Raw genomic sequence first — 14,623 nt, forward strand, 5'->3', positions numbered from 1 at the left:
GTGTTGATCTTTTTGCATTCTCATGTCACTATTCGCTAACGCTCCAGTGGGCGGGGCTAAAACACGGTGATGTAGACATAGGCGTTGATATTCTTCTGCTAAGGCGGATCTTTCACTGCTCTATTACGTCATAATTTCACACTTTTCGGATCTTGTCGTTTTCTGGCCTTGGACATTTTTAGTTTTGAAACTTACAGGTTTTTTATATAGTATTACGAACTCTTAACTGTCAAAAGATCAAGGAAAATGTTTATTCACTTTAACTGAAAGTGACGTGACGTCAAGTACACTGTCCCATACTCGGAATGTGCGCACTTACCCATCGAAATGCAGTGAGTATTGAACACACACACACACACACACACACACACACACACACACGGAGCAGTGGGCAGTCAAATTGTGCTGCGGCACCCAGGGGTTCGGTGTCTCAGCTGTGGTTATTGAAGGTGAAAGAGAGCGCTGGTCAATCAATCATTCACAACCAACCACTTACAATTCCTGCCGGACTGAGACTCGAATCCGCGACCTTCCGGTTACAAGTGCCACTCTCTAACCATTAGGCCACATATGCCGCATTATTAGCTGTTGTTGCTCATTACATAAAATTAGGTTTTACTGCTTCTTCCAAAGTCATTAATTAGACATTCACTGCTGATGTATTTTGTCTGAGGTAGTTGGTCACACAAAATTAATATGGAAACTCCTTGAAAAAAAGTTCTTAGAATTCACAATCTGAAGGGTATTTATCCCAATGGCAGAGATTATTTTGTTTTAAAGTAATTCAAGAGAATGGTTGCATTTAAGCATTCTAAACTTAGTCGTAATTGTTTCAGTATGAGAGGGTGTCCAGGGTTCACTCTGTGTCTGATATAGTGGAAACGTCTAATGCAAATCAATTATTAAAGAATGATTAAAAAGGACAAAAAGCATTATCAGTAATGAACCCTTACACCAAAGAGTTACAAGACTGAATATATTGTAGATATTTCTTGGTTGATTTCAAACACCCTCCTTTACTGTTTACTTTTTAAAGATCACACAATCTGGGCGAATATGTTGTTGAGATCAGATGTATATTTATTTAGAGTGCACATGATTAATTTTGCAATCCACATCAGCTGGAAAACATTGATTCTTGCTTCATTTTTACTTTACAGTATAATACAGTAGCATACACAACAAAAAGGGCAATGAAAATGAACGCCTGTAGAATTTCACAAGACACAAAGAGAATCCAAACTCCAGTGAAAGTTGTTCATTTACAAAGACTGTTCATCCAGTTCATCCAAGGTCATTCAGAACCAGAAAACAGGGAAACAAGTTTGACTGAACATACAGAGCTAATAAAAAAATAAAAAAGTGAATACATTAAAATTTTTTAAAATACAATGGAAACTACAGTATTTAATCACATATTTGACTTAATTTTCCTCCCTATCTTCTGCAAATGAAGATCTTTGTATGAAACACTAGTCCTAAAAGCATGAGCAGATCCACAGTGGAACATCTCAGAATATGTAAGCATTCGCTTTCTATAATTCAGCACACACTGCTTGCAATGACCGAAAGCTTACACTTTTAAAGATTTCAGTTTAAAGAGTGTCAATAAATTGATAATACCAAGTTCAAGCATAATTTCAACTGATCTGTAACTCTTTGTTAATTTCGTCTTTGGCACTTTTAATTTCATCCAGAATCTCCTGAAGTTGATCAGCGGTTTCTTTCATCTGATGAATAAATTTCAAAGTTTCTGATTTAAATTCTTCTGCTTTTTTATTTTCTTTGTTATTCATTTCAGAGAGCTCTTTTTTATCACAATAAATACTGTACACGTCAAGAGCAAGAAATAGAGCTGAGATTTTGCCAGCTACTTTTCCAACCACCTTAAGAGTTTTAGCAGCTTTTGCGGCTGTTTTCCCAATTTTAGAAGTTTGCAGTATAGCTAAACGTTTAGTAATGCTGTTAACGGTTTTCACGGATATTACAGGTGTCTTTATTGCCTTATTTACCACAGAAAACGCTCGCCCTGCCTTCTGAAGCTTTTTTACGGTTTTAGAAATTTTATTCAGCTGATCAATCATTGGCTTGATTGTATTCTGGAAATCGTTGAGGATCTTCTCAATAGTTGCACGTAGTTCTCCCTGCTGCCACATGTTAGAGATGTTCGCTTGTGCACCTGTTAGTCCTCCAGCTATTCCGACTACAACACCAGAAACAACTAAAGAAATACCAAATGTGAAATATGCTCCCGCTATAGCCGTGACTCCTCCAACCACTCCAACACATGATCCCCATAAACTGCGCCTCGTAGTGGCTTCGTGCATGGCTTCAAGATCGCCAGTGATGCCTTTCAGTTCCTTTATTTTGCTAATGAGCGTTGAATGGTTTTCGTCATATTCGGAGTTCAGTTCCTTAATGCTTCCTTGCAGTTCATTAAGATCCTTAAGAGCTTCGAGTTTCCTGAAACATCAAAACCTTTGTTTAGAAGTAGACAGCACTGGATATTTGCTTAATCTGTTTTATGATTTTACAATGTATCACCACAAAGAACAAATATGCTATTGATCATTATGTAAATGTATAATTGATAATAATCCATTAATTATAAAGTAAGATCAAGTCAAATCTTTGAACAGAAATATGCCTACTCACTGCAATGACATCGAGATCTCGTCCGGCTGATTCATTTCACCTGTGTAGGCAAGGCAAGTGTATTTATATAGCACATTTCATGCACAGTGGCAATTCAAAGTGCTTTACAGAAGGAATTAAAATAATAAAAAGAAATAAGAATAATTAAAACAGTTTAGAAAAATTGAAATAAAATACAGTACAGTACAATCAGTCGGACGAACAGCGGCACAGTGCTCATTCAGTAAATGCACAGCTAAACAGAAGTGTTTTGAGTCTGGATGTGAATGTGACTACAGTAGGAGCACGTCTGATCTCCTCTGGAAGCTGATCCAGCATAATAGCTAAAAGCGGACTCGCTATGCTTTGAGTGAACCCTTGGTATTTCTAGCTGATATGATCCTAGTGATCTGAGTGATCTGTTGGGTTTATATTCAGTGAACATATCTGCAATGTATTGTGGTCCTAGGCCATTCAATTTTATATACCAGTAATAATACTTTAATGCAGGGGTCGGCAAATAATTTTTTTTAGCCAGTAGATGGCGGGCCAGCTACACGGAGTAGGGATACAAATTAAACCGCTTAAAATACATTCTGTATTCACCCGCTTTATATCCCGACGGGTCCGCAAAATTTAGATCTCATTTCCAGAATCTCACATTCAAATGTCTCTAACGGAAAGAGAGAGATTAAGTAGCCTATAACAATTATAGGCTAAATGCTATACAAAAAATGTGTTCGTGTCAATATAAATATTATTTTAACATTGTACTGACAGCAGAGAAACAAATGTCACAGAAAAAAAATGAAGTATAAATAACAAATAAATATCAAATCACTCAAGCAACATAAATGAAAACCATATTGCCCTACTGAAAAATGAAGAAGGCTATTTTCTGCCAAACTATTTCAAACATCCTTGCAAAAAAAAAAAAAAAAGAATGTTGCTGACTGACAATGGTTTCAGTACCAAACAGCTCCTCAGAGCTAGGTGTAGCCTAGCCTACAGGTGGTCAGAATGAAGTGCGGATGCGCTGTCAAAACATGTCGGGAGTCGGCTATTGTCAGTCAGATCGCCCGCTCTGTCCAAACTAGGTAGCCTACACCAGAGTTCTGACCGCTACCGTCTTTATAGTTTAAAATAGAGTCCTGCACGGGTTCGGGTACCCGACGGATCACCCGCAAATTTTGCTCAAACGGGTGAAAAATATCCAAGTTCCAACTGTGTCGGATACGGGTGCGGGTCGGACACGGGGGAAACACGGGTTTAAAACAATCACATTCAAACGTAAAAATACATGCATATGCAGGAACACGTCTACAAAAATATGCCTGTATTTCAAGTTTATAAAATAATTTAAAATCCACATCAGTTTGTGCCCACGCGCCACGACCTTCCAGGATCTATAACGTTACCTAGGTTACTTTCACTTTTAAAAATTCATAATAACCGCGCGCGCGATCTGCACTTGTCGAGATGGATGCATGGTGAGGAGTTGAAGAAAAGAATAGCTAGTGGAGATTGTAAAGTTGTCGACAATAGTCATCAAAAATCAAGTCCAGTGGGAGAAATTTGGTGTTAGGCTATCTGAAGAAAATATTGTGAAAGGCTTTGCTGCATGAATTTTCGTGTTGGATAGCCGCAAATGTGGAACTTCATCGCAGGAAGCACGCAGGAAATCGCCTAGTCTTAATCTGCATCGCTATTTATACTTGTTGTGAATACGCAGGCCACAAGAAGTAATTAGGTGTCTTTTTTTTTTATATTACTTTTACTCGGGACATGCTAGCTGGCAACAAAGGATTCCATTCATTAAGCTAAGCTAAGCTAGCGCCGACCCTGTCAAACTAAAACAACACATGCACTGAGACAAAAATGCATTTGCCCACCTATCTAAATGTAGGAAAGAAGGTGAATAAGCCCTATTTCAAAAAACGGTGGAGTGTTCCTTTAAAATCAATCCTAAATCTAACTGGGAGCCAGTGTAAAGACCTGAGGACTGGTGTGATGTGTTCAGGTGTTCTGGTTCTGCTCAGCGTTCTGTATGAGCTGCAACTGTCTTATGTTTTTTTGGGAAGGCCAGTGAGGAGTGAGTGTCTGGAAACAAAGCATCTTATTCTTGCAATATTTTTCAGATGAGTATGCTGGTTTAGTTATTGCTTTGACATGACTACTGAAACTAAGGTCTGACTCTAGTGTCACACCAAGATTCCTGACTTGATGTTTAGTTGTTTGACCCCTAGAGTGAAGGTATGCGTTCACCTTGAGAACTTCATCTTTGTTTCCGAACGCAATGACTTCAGTTTTGTCTTTGTTTAACTGAAGAAAGTTTTGACACATCCAACTTTTGACTTCATCAATGCATTGGCACAGGGAGTCAATGGGGCTGTAATCGTTAGGCGATAGGGCTAAGTAGATCTGTGTGTCGTCTGCATAGCTGTGGTAAGAGATCTGGTTCTTTCTCATTATTTGGCTCATTGGGAGCATATACAGGTTGAACAGGAGTGGCGCAAGAATTGAGCCTTGAGGGACTCCGCATGTCATGGATGTCCACTCAGACTTATGATCTCCTATACTCACATAACCTCTCCCATCTAAGTATGACCTGAACAACACTATCTCACGACCAATTCGTACGAATTCGTACGAATGATAAAAAGTTGGCTAATTCATACAACCTCACTCTTGTCTAAACGTGATGGGTAGGTTTAGGGGCGGGGTCAGGGGTAGGTCATTCGTATGAATTCCTACGAATTGGGCAATTTGTAAAATATGTACGATTTTGCAAAAAACGTACTAATTTGTATGAGTGAGGTCGTATGAATTCGTACGAATTATCCACCTCGTAGAATTTGTACGTTTTCCCTTGAGATCGGGTATGACCTGAACCATTTTAGGACTATCCCAGAAAGCCCCACCCAGTTTTCCAGCCTGTCCAGAAGTATGTTATGATCGACAGTGTCAAATGCAGCACTGAGGTCGAGTAGTACCAGCACCGATAATTTGCCTGAATCAGTATTTAAGCGAATATCGTTTATTATCTTTATGAGCGCTGTCTCTGTGCTGTGGTGCGGTCGGAAACCAGACTGAAAATTGTCAAAGTATCCATTCGAGCATAAGAATTTGTTCAGCTGATTGAAGACAACTTTTTCAATGATCTTGCCTATGAAAGGAAGATTTGAGATCGGTCTATAGTTGCTTAATATGGTCTTATCCAGATTGCTCTTTTTCAGGAGGGGCATGACAACTGCAGTTTTCAGGGAGTTTGGAAAACTCCCAGAGAGAAGTGAAGCATTTACCACTTCTAGAAGATCTGCTTCTAAACTGTTTAACACACTTTTGAAGAAAGATGTGGGAAGTGTGTCAAGAGCGCATGTTGATGTTTTAAGGTGCTGTACGGTTTCTTCCAAAATTTTGCCATTAATTTCTTTGAAATCAGACATAGTAACTACTTTCTCAGGTGGTTTGATCTGTCTGACCCCTGAGCAACTCAAGGATGTGCTGATCACCTTTCTGATATTACTGATTTTCTCAGAGAAGAAAGAAGCAAACTCACTGCACTTGTTGTCTGAGAGCATTTCACTGGGAATCTGGCTTGGGGGGTTTGTCAGTCTCTCTACAGTAGCAAAAAGAGTGCGTGTGTGGTTTAAATTGCTGTTTATAATATTTGAGAAGAAAGTCTGTCTAGTTCCATATTAAAAGCATGGATGCTGTCTTTGTAGATGTTAATGGACTACAAGTTTATTCTTCCGCCACATGCGCTCTGCTTTTCAATCAAGGAGAAAATCAACAGAGTCTGCAGATATGCTTGGTGTTAAGGATATAGCCTTCATAAATAGTACACTAGTGTTCTCATTTAAGCATCTCTTATTGACAGACACAGATCTAGCTTCAGTGGCAGGAGAGATCAATATATCAAAGAAAATACAGAAATGATCGGGACAGTGCTACATCCTTTCACTTCATTTATTTATTTTAGGACAGTGCACATTAATCAACATTACTGTAAATGTGCCAGTGTTAGCCAGCAGGCTAATTTTCAACTGTAGTCCATTGGCAAGATGTTATACTAGGCACATGATGGCTAAAAAAGAACATATTAAATCACACAGCAATTTATACAACAATAAAACATAATGCCATAGCACTGGCTCCATTAAAACATATAATCATAAAACATATAACCATACAGCTCAAAAGCCAGTCCTTAAGATGGTGTGTGAATGTATGGTGTGAGGTGGAATTTCTAATCTCCACTGGCAATTGGTTCCATAGTTTAGAGGCTCTCACAGAAAAGCATAATTGGCCAAAGGAACTGGACCTAAGAGGGACTACACAGTCCCCTCTTAAGGCAGACCTCGTGGTTCTGCTGCTAAATGACTTCTGCTGTATAAAAGTGCTGAGTGGAGGCTCCCCTTCCCATTAATAATCTTAAAGATTAGGCATGCATCACTGTGTTTTAAAATATTTTCCCAACTGAGTAGGTTATATTTGTTAAGAATATTACAGTGGTGGTAAAGTTTGGGTTTTTTGTCCAATACTTTAAGTGCTTGTTTGTAAAGTGATAAAATAGGCCTTAGTGTTGTGCTACATACCTGGGTCCAGCTTGTCATACAATATGTTAGGTGAGGAATTATCATAGTATTCATGTATAGCTTTGCTACAGGTGTTGTCAAACAGTTCCTTATATACCTAAAGTTCGCTAGGTTATATTTGGTTATTTGCACTACCTTTCTCACTTGATGTTTAAATGATAGAGTAGAGTCAAGAATAATGCCTAGATATTTAAACTGTGTAACTGTTTGAATGACCTCCCCAGACACACAGACATTGGGTTCACAATGAGATACAGTGTTGCTTTTGCTAAAAAAAATACAGACTATCTTCTTAACATTGAGATACAGCTGTGAGCCAGTAAGCCATTTACGTACATGTACCATTGTATCGCTGAGCTTGGCAGCAGCTTGAGCTTTGGTTTTCGCATGAACATGACTGTATCATCAGCATACATCTACACCTCACATCCAGTGCACACTAATGGCAGGTCATTTATGTAGATGCTGAACAGAATAGGGCCCAGGACAGATCCCTGGGGTACACCCAGTTCCTCAGGGGTGGTGATGTCTCACCATTAACTCTCACATACTGAACTCTATTTGACAGGGAAGATCTCATCCAGTCAGTAACACTGGTTGAGAAATTAAAATAAGACATTTTGTGGATGAGTATTTCATGGTTGACAGTGTCAAAAGCTTTTTTCAGATCTAAGAAAATTGCTCCAACTATGCCTCCTATGTCCAATTTTGACTCGCCAACGAATTGCCCTAGATTGACCAGCTCTTAATAAGAAACTACATAAAACAGCCCTATGATCGGATAAAGCTATTGGGGTCATTTCAGTACTGCAAATATCATTGAAAAGAGTTTTGGATGAAAAGATGTAGTCTATTCTTGAAAATGATTTATGACGAGATGAAAAAAAAGAAAATTCTCTGGAAGAAGGATTCATCATTCGCCATGTAACAGTCACTCCATAGTCAGTAGACAATTTCTTCAATGCAATAGACGACAGTCGCTGATCTCTGCTTTCTGTTACCCCTGTTCTATCAATATCGTGAAGCCATACAGCATTAAAGTCACCCCCTATTAACAACTGGTACTCTGGAAGATCTGTTAATGTAGAAGCCAATGAATTATAAAAGTGCTGGTCGAAGCAATTTGGAGCGTAAACGCTCATCAATGCAATTTTAATACCATTGTAAGCTATTTTACAAAAAGTAATTCGACCGTCATAAGATACACCTGTGCCCAGAATGGTATAATTTAAGTTACGTTTTGCAGCTATAGAAACACCTTTGCTCTTCTTGGTGTTGCAAGAGGAAGCAACCACTTGATAGTACTTATTCTTAAAGGGAACATATCATGCTAAATCCACTTTTTTAGCCCTTAAATGGATTTTGTTGTATATTTGGAGAAGTACAGAAAAGTTGAAATTATTCTCTTCAGGTGCTTCGTTGATATCTTTATATTCTGTTTTGGTCATATTTTTCAACCTGTTCCGATTTTTCTGTTATCTATGACGTTTTGTGAACTATTACGTCACAGTATTTGCAGCGGAACTGCCAAATAAGGACATCGACTACCAGCCCAACACTTCGAGCAATTCGCCATTTTAATTTCTCGCTGCAATTTTGTAGTCCAAGCTAAAAGATGCAGAAGTTACGAGAGGGTAAGTTAAAATGTTCGTTAACCCACACGCTTCATTACACCGTCTAATGTAGATGAACTGCTGCGCTTGTGACAGGGTGCATGTTTAACTGAAAGAACGAGCAGAGAGAGAGAGACCCGGTCTCGCGCGCGCGCACACTCTCTCTCTCTTCGGAGCCAGGCGAAAGTGTAAACAAGACATCACCGTCTCCAAACTAGACGCTGTCTTGCTCTCTCTCCCTCGCACATATTAATCGAAATAAATCGACACGGTGGTAAAAGGTTGGAAGACCAAAGTTTCATGTGTAAATACAGTAACACACCATTGCGATACATCCATATGAAGACGTTGTTCTGCAGGTTCGTCGTCTTCATTTTCATCTCGCTCCGGCTCCGACTCTGGCTCGAACATGTAAGGCTGGCTGGACAAGTCTTCCGTTGTTGACATTTTGTTAATAACGTGTGAATAAAAAGTTTCTGTGCCGCTAGATAATCGTATCTCTGCTATCAAACTACAAAAATGGCTGAACGGGGTGGAGTTGAACCTCTGCAACCTGTAGAGGGGGGGGGGGGGTATGACGTGTCTCAGTTGTATTTAAAGAGACCGCACCAAAACGAGTTGCTCTCAGATGCACATCAGAAAAGGGGTAGAAAAGGGGCCTGTGGAGCTATAATGATGAGGAATTCAGACCCAAGCATTGCAGTTCCGCTTTATATAGACTACAAATGTATGATTTATATGTAAAAAGGAACGATTTAAAAGCATGATATGTCTCCTTTAAATCTATGAACATCAGCTTCAAGTAAATGTGACTCTTGAATAAAAGCAAAGTGGATATTCTTTCTAAAAACAAACTTCATAATGCGTATGCGCTTCTGGGGAGAATTAAGGCCTCGTGCATTCCATGACATTTCCTTGATACTACTCATATTTATTCATGTTGTAGTTTTGCATATAAATATAAAGGAACCAGACAAGAACAATATTTGGTAAGGAACAAAGTCTTGGTAAGTTATGTCAATGCCTCTTAAGTCAGTCTTACCCTTCAAAGTTTTTCCCCAAACCAATGCTTTCAGTCCTTCAGGGAAGCAACAAACTTTTCAGCCTCGCTCACCTCCTGGAAAGTATAAATATCTTTACCCCACGAGAGCTTGATTGTAGCTGGGTAAAGAAGAAAAGCCTCGAATCCATGGGAACGAGCCTCATACATAATATTATAGCACGGCTTCCGACGCCTTGTTGTAGCCTCGCTGTAGTCTGCAGTAAACGTCAACAGGTAGCCATCCACCTCAGGAGGGCTTTTCCTCGCCTCGCCAAGCAGGCGGTCTCGATCCGTGAAGCGGAGGCAATTAATCATAAGTGGACGAGGACGTGCCTTTACAGAACCATGCGTGGGCGGTTTCCCAAGGCGATGACACCTCATCAGCTCAGGCAGAGAGGGTTCGAGGGCAGGGAACCACACCGCAATCTTCTCCATCAGGTAGGTGTGTGGCGTTCGCCCCTTCAGCTCCTTCTTTGAGGTTGAATATGAGCAGGTTATCCCGGCATGCTTTGTCCTCCATCTCAATTAGTTTGGCTTCGTAAGTTTGTAGGTACTTTGTAGGATGATTTTTCCACATTGGCAGTACGCTCCCGAAGGTTCACTGATTCAGTGCGAATGATCCTTATCTCTTCTGTATGCCGCGAAAGAGTTGCGTGCATATTGTCAATTCGTTTCTCCAGTCTATTGAAACGAGCTTCTGATTTCTCGTCGGCATCATGGAAGTTTTTCGCCATGGTCACCTCCATTACTTTCACCAGAGCCGCATTTTGCACACCGAGCTGTCCCTGAAGTTCATCCATCACGCTTCTCTGAGCAGCAATGGTTTGTCTTGTTTTTCGCATTTACTCCTAGCTGTGCTTTGTAAAGTTAAAGTTAATTCATAAAGAGTGGAGAACTGACCGCACAGACAATTAATTATCTTAAGTTTGTGGAAGGTGGACGCCGAGGTATACTATGCTGCCGCCATGACACCGGAAGTCAAAACAAAACACAAACAGCCTTTAACCGTGAGTTGCTAAAGCCGTGTAGCGCCTCATACCACCTCGGTCATAAGTGGCTTTTAATGGCTTGGTGGGTAACGTCAGGCTTTTAGTGACGATGCTACAGTACCTCAGCAAAGAGATAGCTCGCAAGCATCTCTTCAGCCCGAGGCATCATCACATAACCTTGGTGCTTAACACCCATAACTTTGCTGTAGTTCGATGTTTGTGGATTAAACACACGAGATCATAACTACAGTCTCACATAATCATCATAAATATATTAATACTGTGAGCTGATCAGTTAAAGTGTGATTTCATTCAAACTTACTACCATATAATTCACTATATTCTCTTCTAATGTCGACCTCTTAAAATAAAATATTTTATTACACAAATGAATTTATAATAAACACCTCATAGAAATATGAAAAATATAGTAAATGTTCCTCTTATTGATATCGATGTTATTATAAACAATGCCCTGTTATATTGCCATAAAATGAAGCACAAAACTGATGTGTCAAAAAACGTCAAAAAAAGGTCTGATGTGTGTAAACGCTGTAAACATGTTATTATAAATGTGTGTAATGCAAATCCACTGATAGAGAAAACAAGCGTTTGTGGGATTGTGAAGCTGACCTGTCGACTCGTGAACAGGAGAAGAGTCTCTCGGGCGTTTCCCTCTAACAGAGACTGAAGTGAAAAGGTCAGTTAGTTTAAGATTATAAATAAATGCTTTTAATAATGTCAGATACTAGTGTAAATAATGCATACTTCTACGGCGCTCTGCGATAATATGATCCTCATGTTTAATGCCGTAGAAACCCAGTGTGTGATCATCCTCCAGTGTGTTGAAGCGGCAGCGAAGAATAGTGTCTTCAACTGTGAAGAAACATGAGGAACAGAGAACACACACACACACACACACACACACACAAACACACACACACACACACACACACACACACACACACATATCAGAGAGCAATGTTTTCCTCATTAATATGTGCTTTCTGAATTGTTATTTATTTGCTAACGTCTCAATCTCAGGCTTCTCCGTTAATAAGAGCTGAATCTACATTCAAATACAGATTTTCTGTGTTAACATCACAATCTACTTCACATATGTTAGCTAATGCACACAGAAGACTGAAGTGTTGGACTTACGCTGGTCTTCAGGAATGAGTTTTCTCTTTAACTCCTGCACTGTGGTGTTCCTGAACTCCTCTTCTGAATTCGCCACAGAAACTCTTCTTCTCTCCAGTCCGTGTCTAATATCTGTAAAGTGGATCTGGAAACTCATGTTGAATGTGCTCGAACTTTAACTATATTACCTCAGGATCTAGTAGTAACTGCACTGATGCTCACAGTGATGATAGTTTCACTTTCTTTGTTTAAACTCGCCGGTGTGTGTGTGTGTGTGTGTGTGTGTGTGTGTGTGTGTGTCCAAACCCTCTTGTCTTTGAAGTGCTTTATTCTTATACAGACATCAGAGTTTTCTGCTGTGAAAGGAAACGTTGCCTCGACCGCTTCTAAGAAAAGGTGAGGATGTCGATGTGACGTCTTCAGCTCATACATGACACATAACACACAGTAATTTTCCACTAAACTATTGTCTGTTGTCACATTTAAAGTGGTCTCATTTCTGACACAGACATTCTAAATCGAGTGTTTTGAAGGTGTTATGGCAATTCATTTTACTTCATGTAATGTATGTGCTTGCATGACAACAGTCAATAGATTAGTGGAAAATTACTGTGTGTCATGTGTCATGTATGAGCTGAAGACGTCACATCGACATCCTGACCTTTTCTTAGAAGCGGTCGAGGCAACGTTTCCTTTCACAGCAGAAAACTCTGATGTCTGTATAAGAATAAAGCACTTCAAACACAAGAGGTTTTGGACACACTCTCTCTCTCTCTCTCTCTCTCTCTCTTTTTTTCATATTTATTTTATTTCAAGCATACAATGAAAAAGTGTACAGTATGTACAACATGAGACAATAACCAAAAGAACACTGATGATCAAACAAATAAAATTCACCGCTGCTTGAAAAGGAGTGGGATGAAGTTTAACACTTGTTAATTCCCACGCCCTCTTTCAAACTCTTAATACATTAGTTTACTTCCTTTGGTATTATCCACTTTTTTTTTTTTTTTTTTTACAAAACACAAGCACATAAATCTTCATACATTTATACAATATGTTAGCAACAAAATTTCCGACTTAACCAACTCATTTTCCTTCATTTTTATAACGTTCAAAAATCATTTCTTTAAATCTTTTTCTGAATTGTTTTATATTTGGACATTCCTTAAGCTTTTCATTTAAGTTGAGCATTAAACATATGAATTGAAGAACATGTGTTAGCCAAACTAAGGATTAAGAGTTCAGTTGATAACTCAATATATCATGACATAATACAGACAGTATCTTTTTGATTTTGTCATGATCAGCACTTCAGATAGACACAATTCACAAAGAACAGAACGTTTTAGTACATTGTGTTTCAAAGTGTTAGAATGTTAGGCCAAAAATGGATTAGATGTTAGAGTTATGATTAGTTTGATATACAGTTTTTTTTATTCATTAGAAGAATTAAAAGATCCATCACACACCCTTTAATGTCAGAGAGAAGAACAGAATCAGACACAGTTATGATCTGTTATCTCAGTTATTATCTGAAGTGTTAAAGATTTTTATAATGCACATGAGCTTATCTTAATGCTATACAAAATGTGGTCAGATTTTCACACTGTCTGAACAAGAAAGGCGGTAACATAGTATCGTACTATGATAGTGAAGCACGAGTTACGGCGTTATACGGGAAACACACTCCAGAACCGTTAAATAAAAGTCTGTCTGCCTTTCTGGTAACACTTTATTTCTCCGGTTATCTCTTTATGTGTCCTTAAGTGAATCAATAGTATTGCAATTAGGAAATAAAGAATCATTCTCTGGGTGAAATTCCCAGGGTGGCGTAGTCTGTGTTTTTGGGGCAGGTTCCACTTAGACTGTAACCTCCTCAGTACTGTTTGGCTCTCTGTATCGCCACACTTGGGATAAACAGAGAGACTAATATTAGCGTAGACGCCATTCTTCTTATAATATAACGAGTACATCAGGATTTTTGGGAAGTGTTCCCAGTTTTAATGTTTGTATTATCAGCATCATCATATGAATCTGGTATTAATATGGAAGAATATACCACCTCTGTTATGGAGTACGTCAAATTCTATGTGGACAGTGTTACCAGTAGTAAAATACTTCCTTGTGTTCCCAAGAACCAAAAACCATGGATGAACAGCGAAGTACGACTCCTGCTCAAGGCACTACCGCTGTAAAGATGCAGCAACACACAGTCACGCCAGCAGGAACCCCAGCGACGGCATCAAGGCTGCTAAACGTAGTGTAAGACGGGAAAAACTGGAAGAGAGGGCAACTCTCTGAGAGAACAAAGGAAATTAACATTTAAACTCACTCTTGTGCAACATTCAAGACGCAAGTCTCACCTCAGAATCATCCCAATCTACATATTTTTCCCTCTTTCCCCACTCCTTCTCTTTCATGCTGAGATCACCAACATTCACCCAAGAATCTATATGGTTTAATGTGAATAATTATCATACAGTATTACACATGTTTGGTAAAGAGGTGAGAAGCCTTTATAGTTGTTTGTGCTACTACATGTGCACATATGCTAATTAAGTTTATTCTTTAAAACACATGATTGCTCTAGTGTTGTATGAAAAC

At 39.1% G+C, this 14,623-nt stretch overlaps 1 protein-coding gene across 1 annotated transcript; it reads right to left on the minus strand.

Annotated features, from left to right (window-relative positions):
- Nucleotides 1-1,058: 1,058 nt before the first annotated feature.
- Nucleotides 1,059-12,376, minus strand: LOC308684500 (uncharacterized protein). Its single transcript, XM_081355743.1, has 5 exons — nucleotides 12,038-12,376; nucleotides 11,645-11,752; nucleotides 11,510-11,563; nucleotides 2,656-2,695; nucleotides 1,059-2,463 (listed from the first exon to the last, which is right to left on the minus strand). Exons 1-5 carry the CDS (start codon nucleotides 12,171-12,173, stop codon nucleotides 1,641-1,643), a joined length of 1,161 nt encoding a protein of 386 aa, XP_081211869.1. The 5' UTR covers nucleotides 12,174-12,376; the 3' UTR covers nucleotides 1,059-1,640.
- Nucleotides 12,377-14,623: the final 2,247 nt, after the last annotated feature.

The sequence above is a fragment of the Scardinius erythrophthalmus genome, assembly GCF_964197995.2.
Source record: "Scardinius erythrophthalmus genome assembly, chromosome: 24".
Lineage (NCBI taxonomy): Eukaryota > Metazoa > Chordata > Actinopteri > Cypriniformes > Leuciscidae > Scardinius > Scardinius erythrophthalmus.

Coding starts and splice junctions, on each gene's coding strand:
- LOC308684500 (XM_081355743.1), bottom strand. CDS start 12,173: ATGAGTTTCCAGATCCACTTTACAGATATTAGACACGGACTGGAGAGA. Junction 11,753..12,037: donor ACTCATTCCTGAAGACCAGC/GTAAGTCCAACA, acceptor GTTTCTTCACAG/TTGAAGACACTATTCTTCGC. Junction 2,696..11,509: donor TCCTGTTCACGAGTCGACAG/GTCAGCTTCACA, acceptor TTGCCTACACAG/GTGAAATGAATCAGCCGGAC.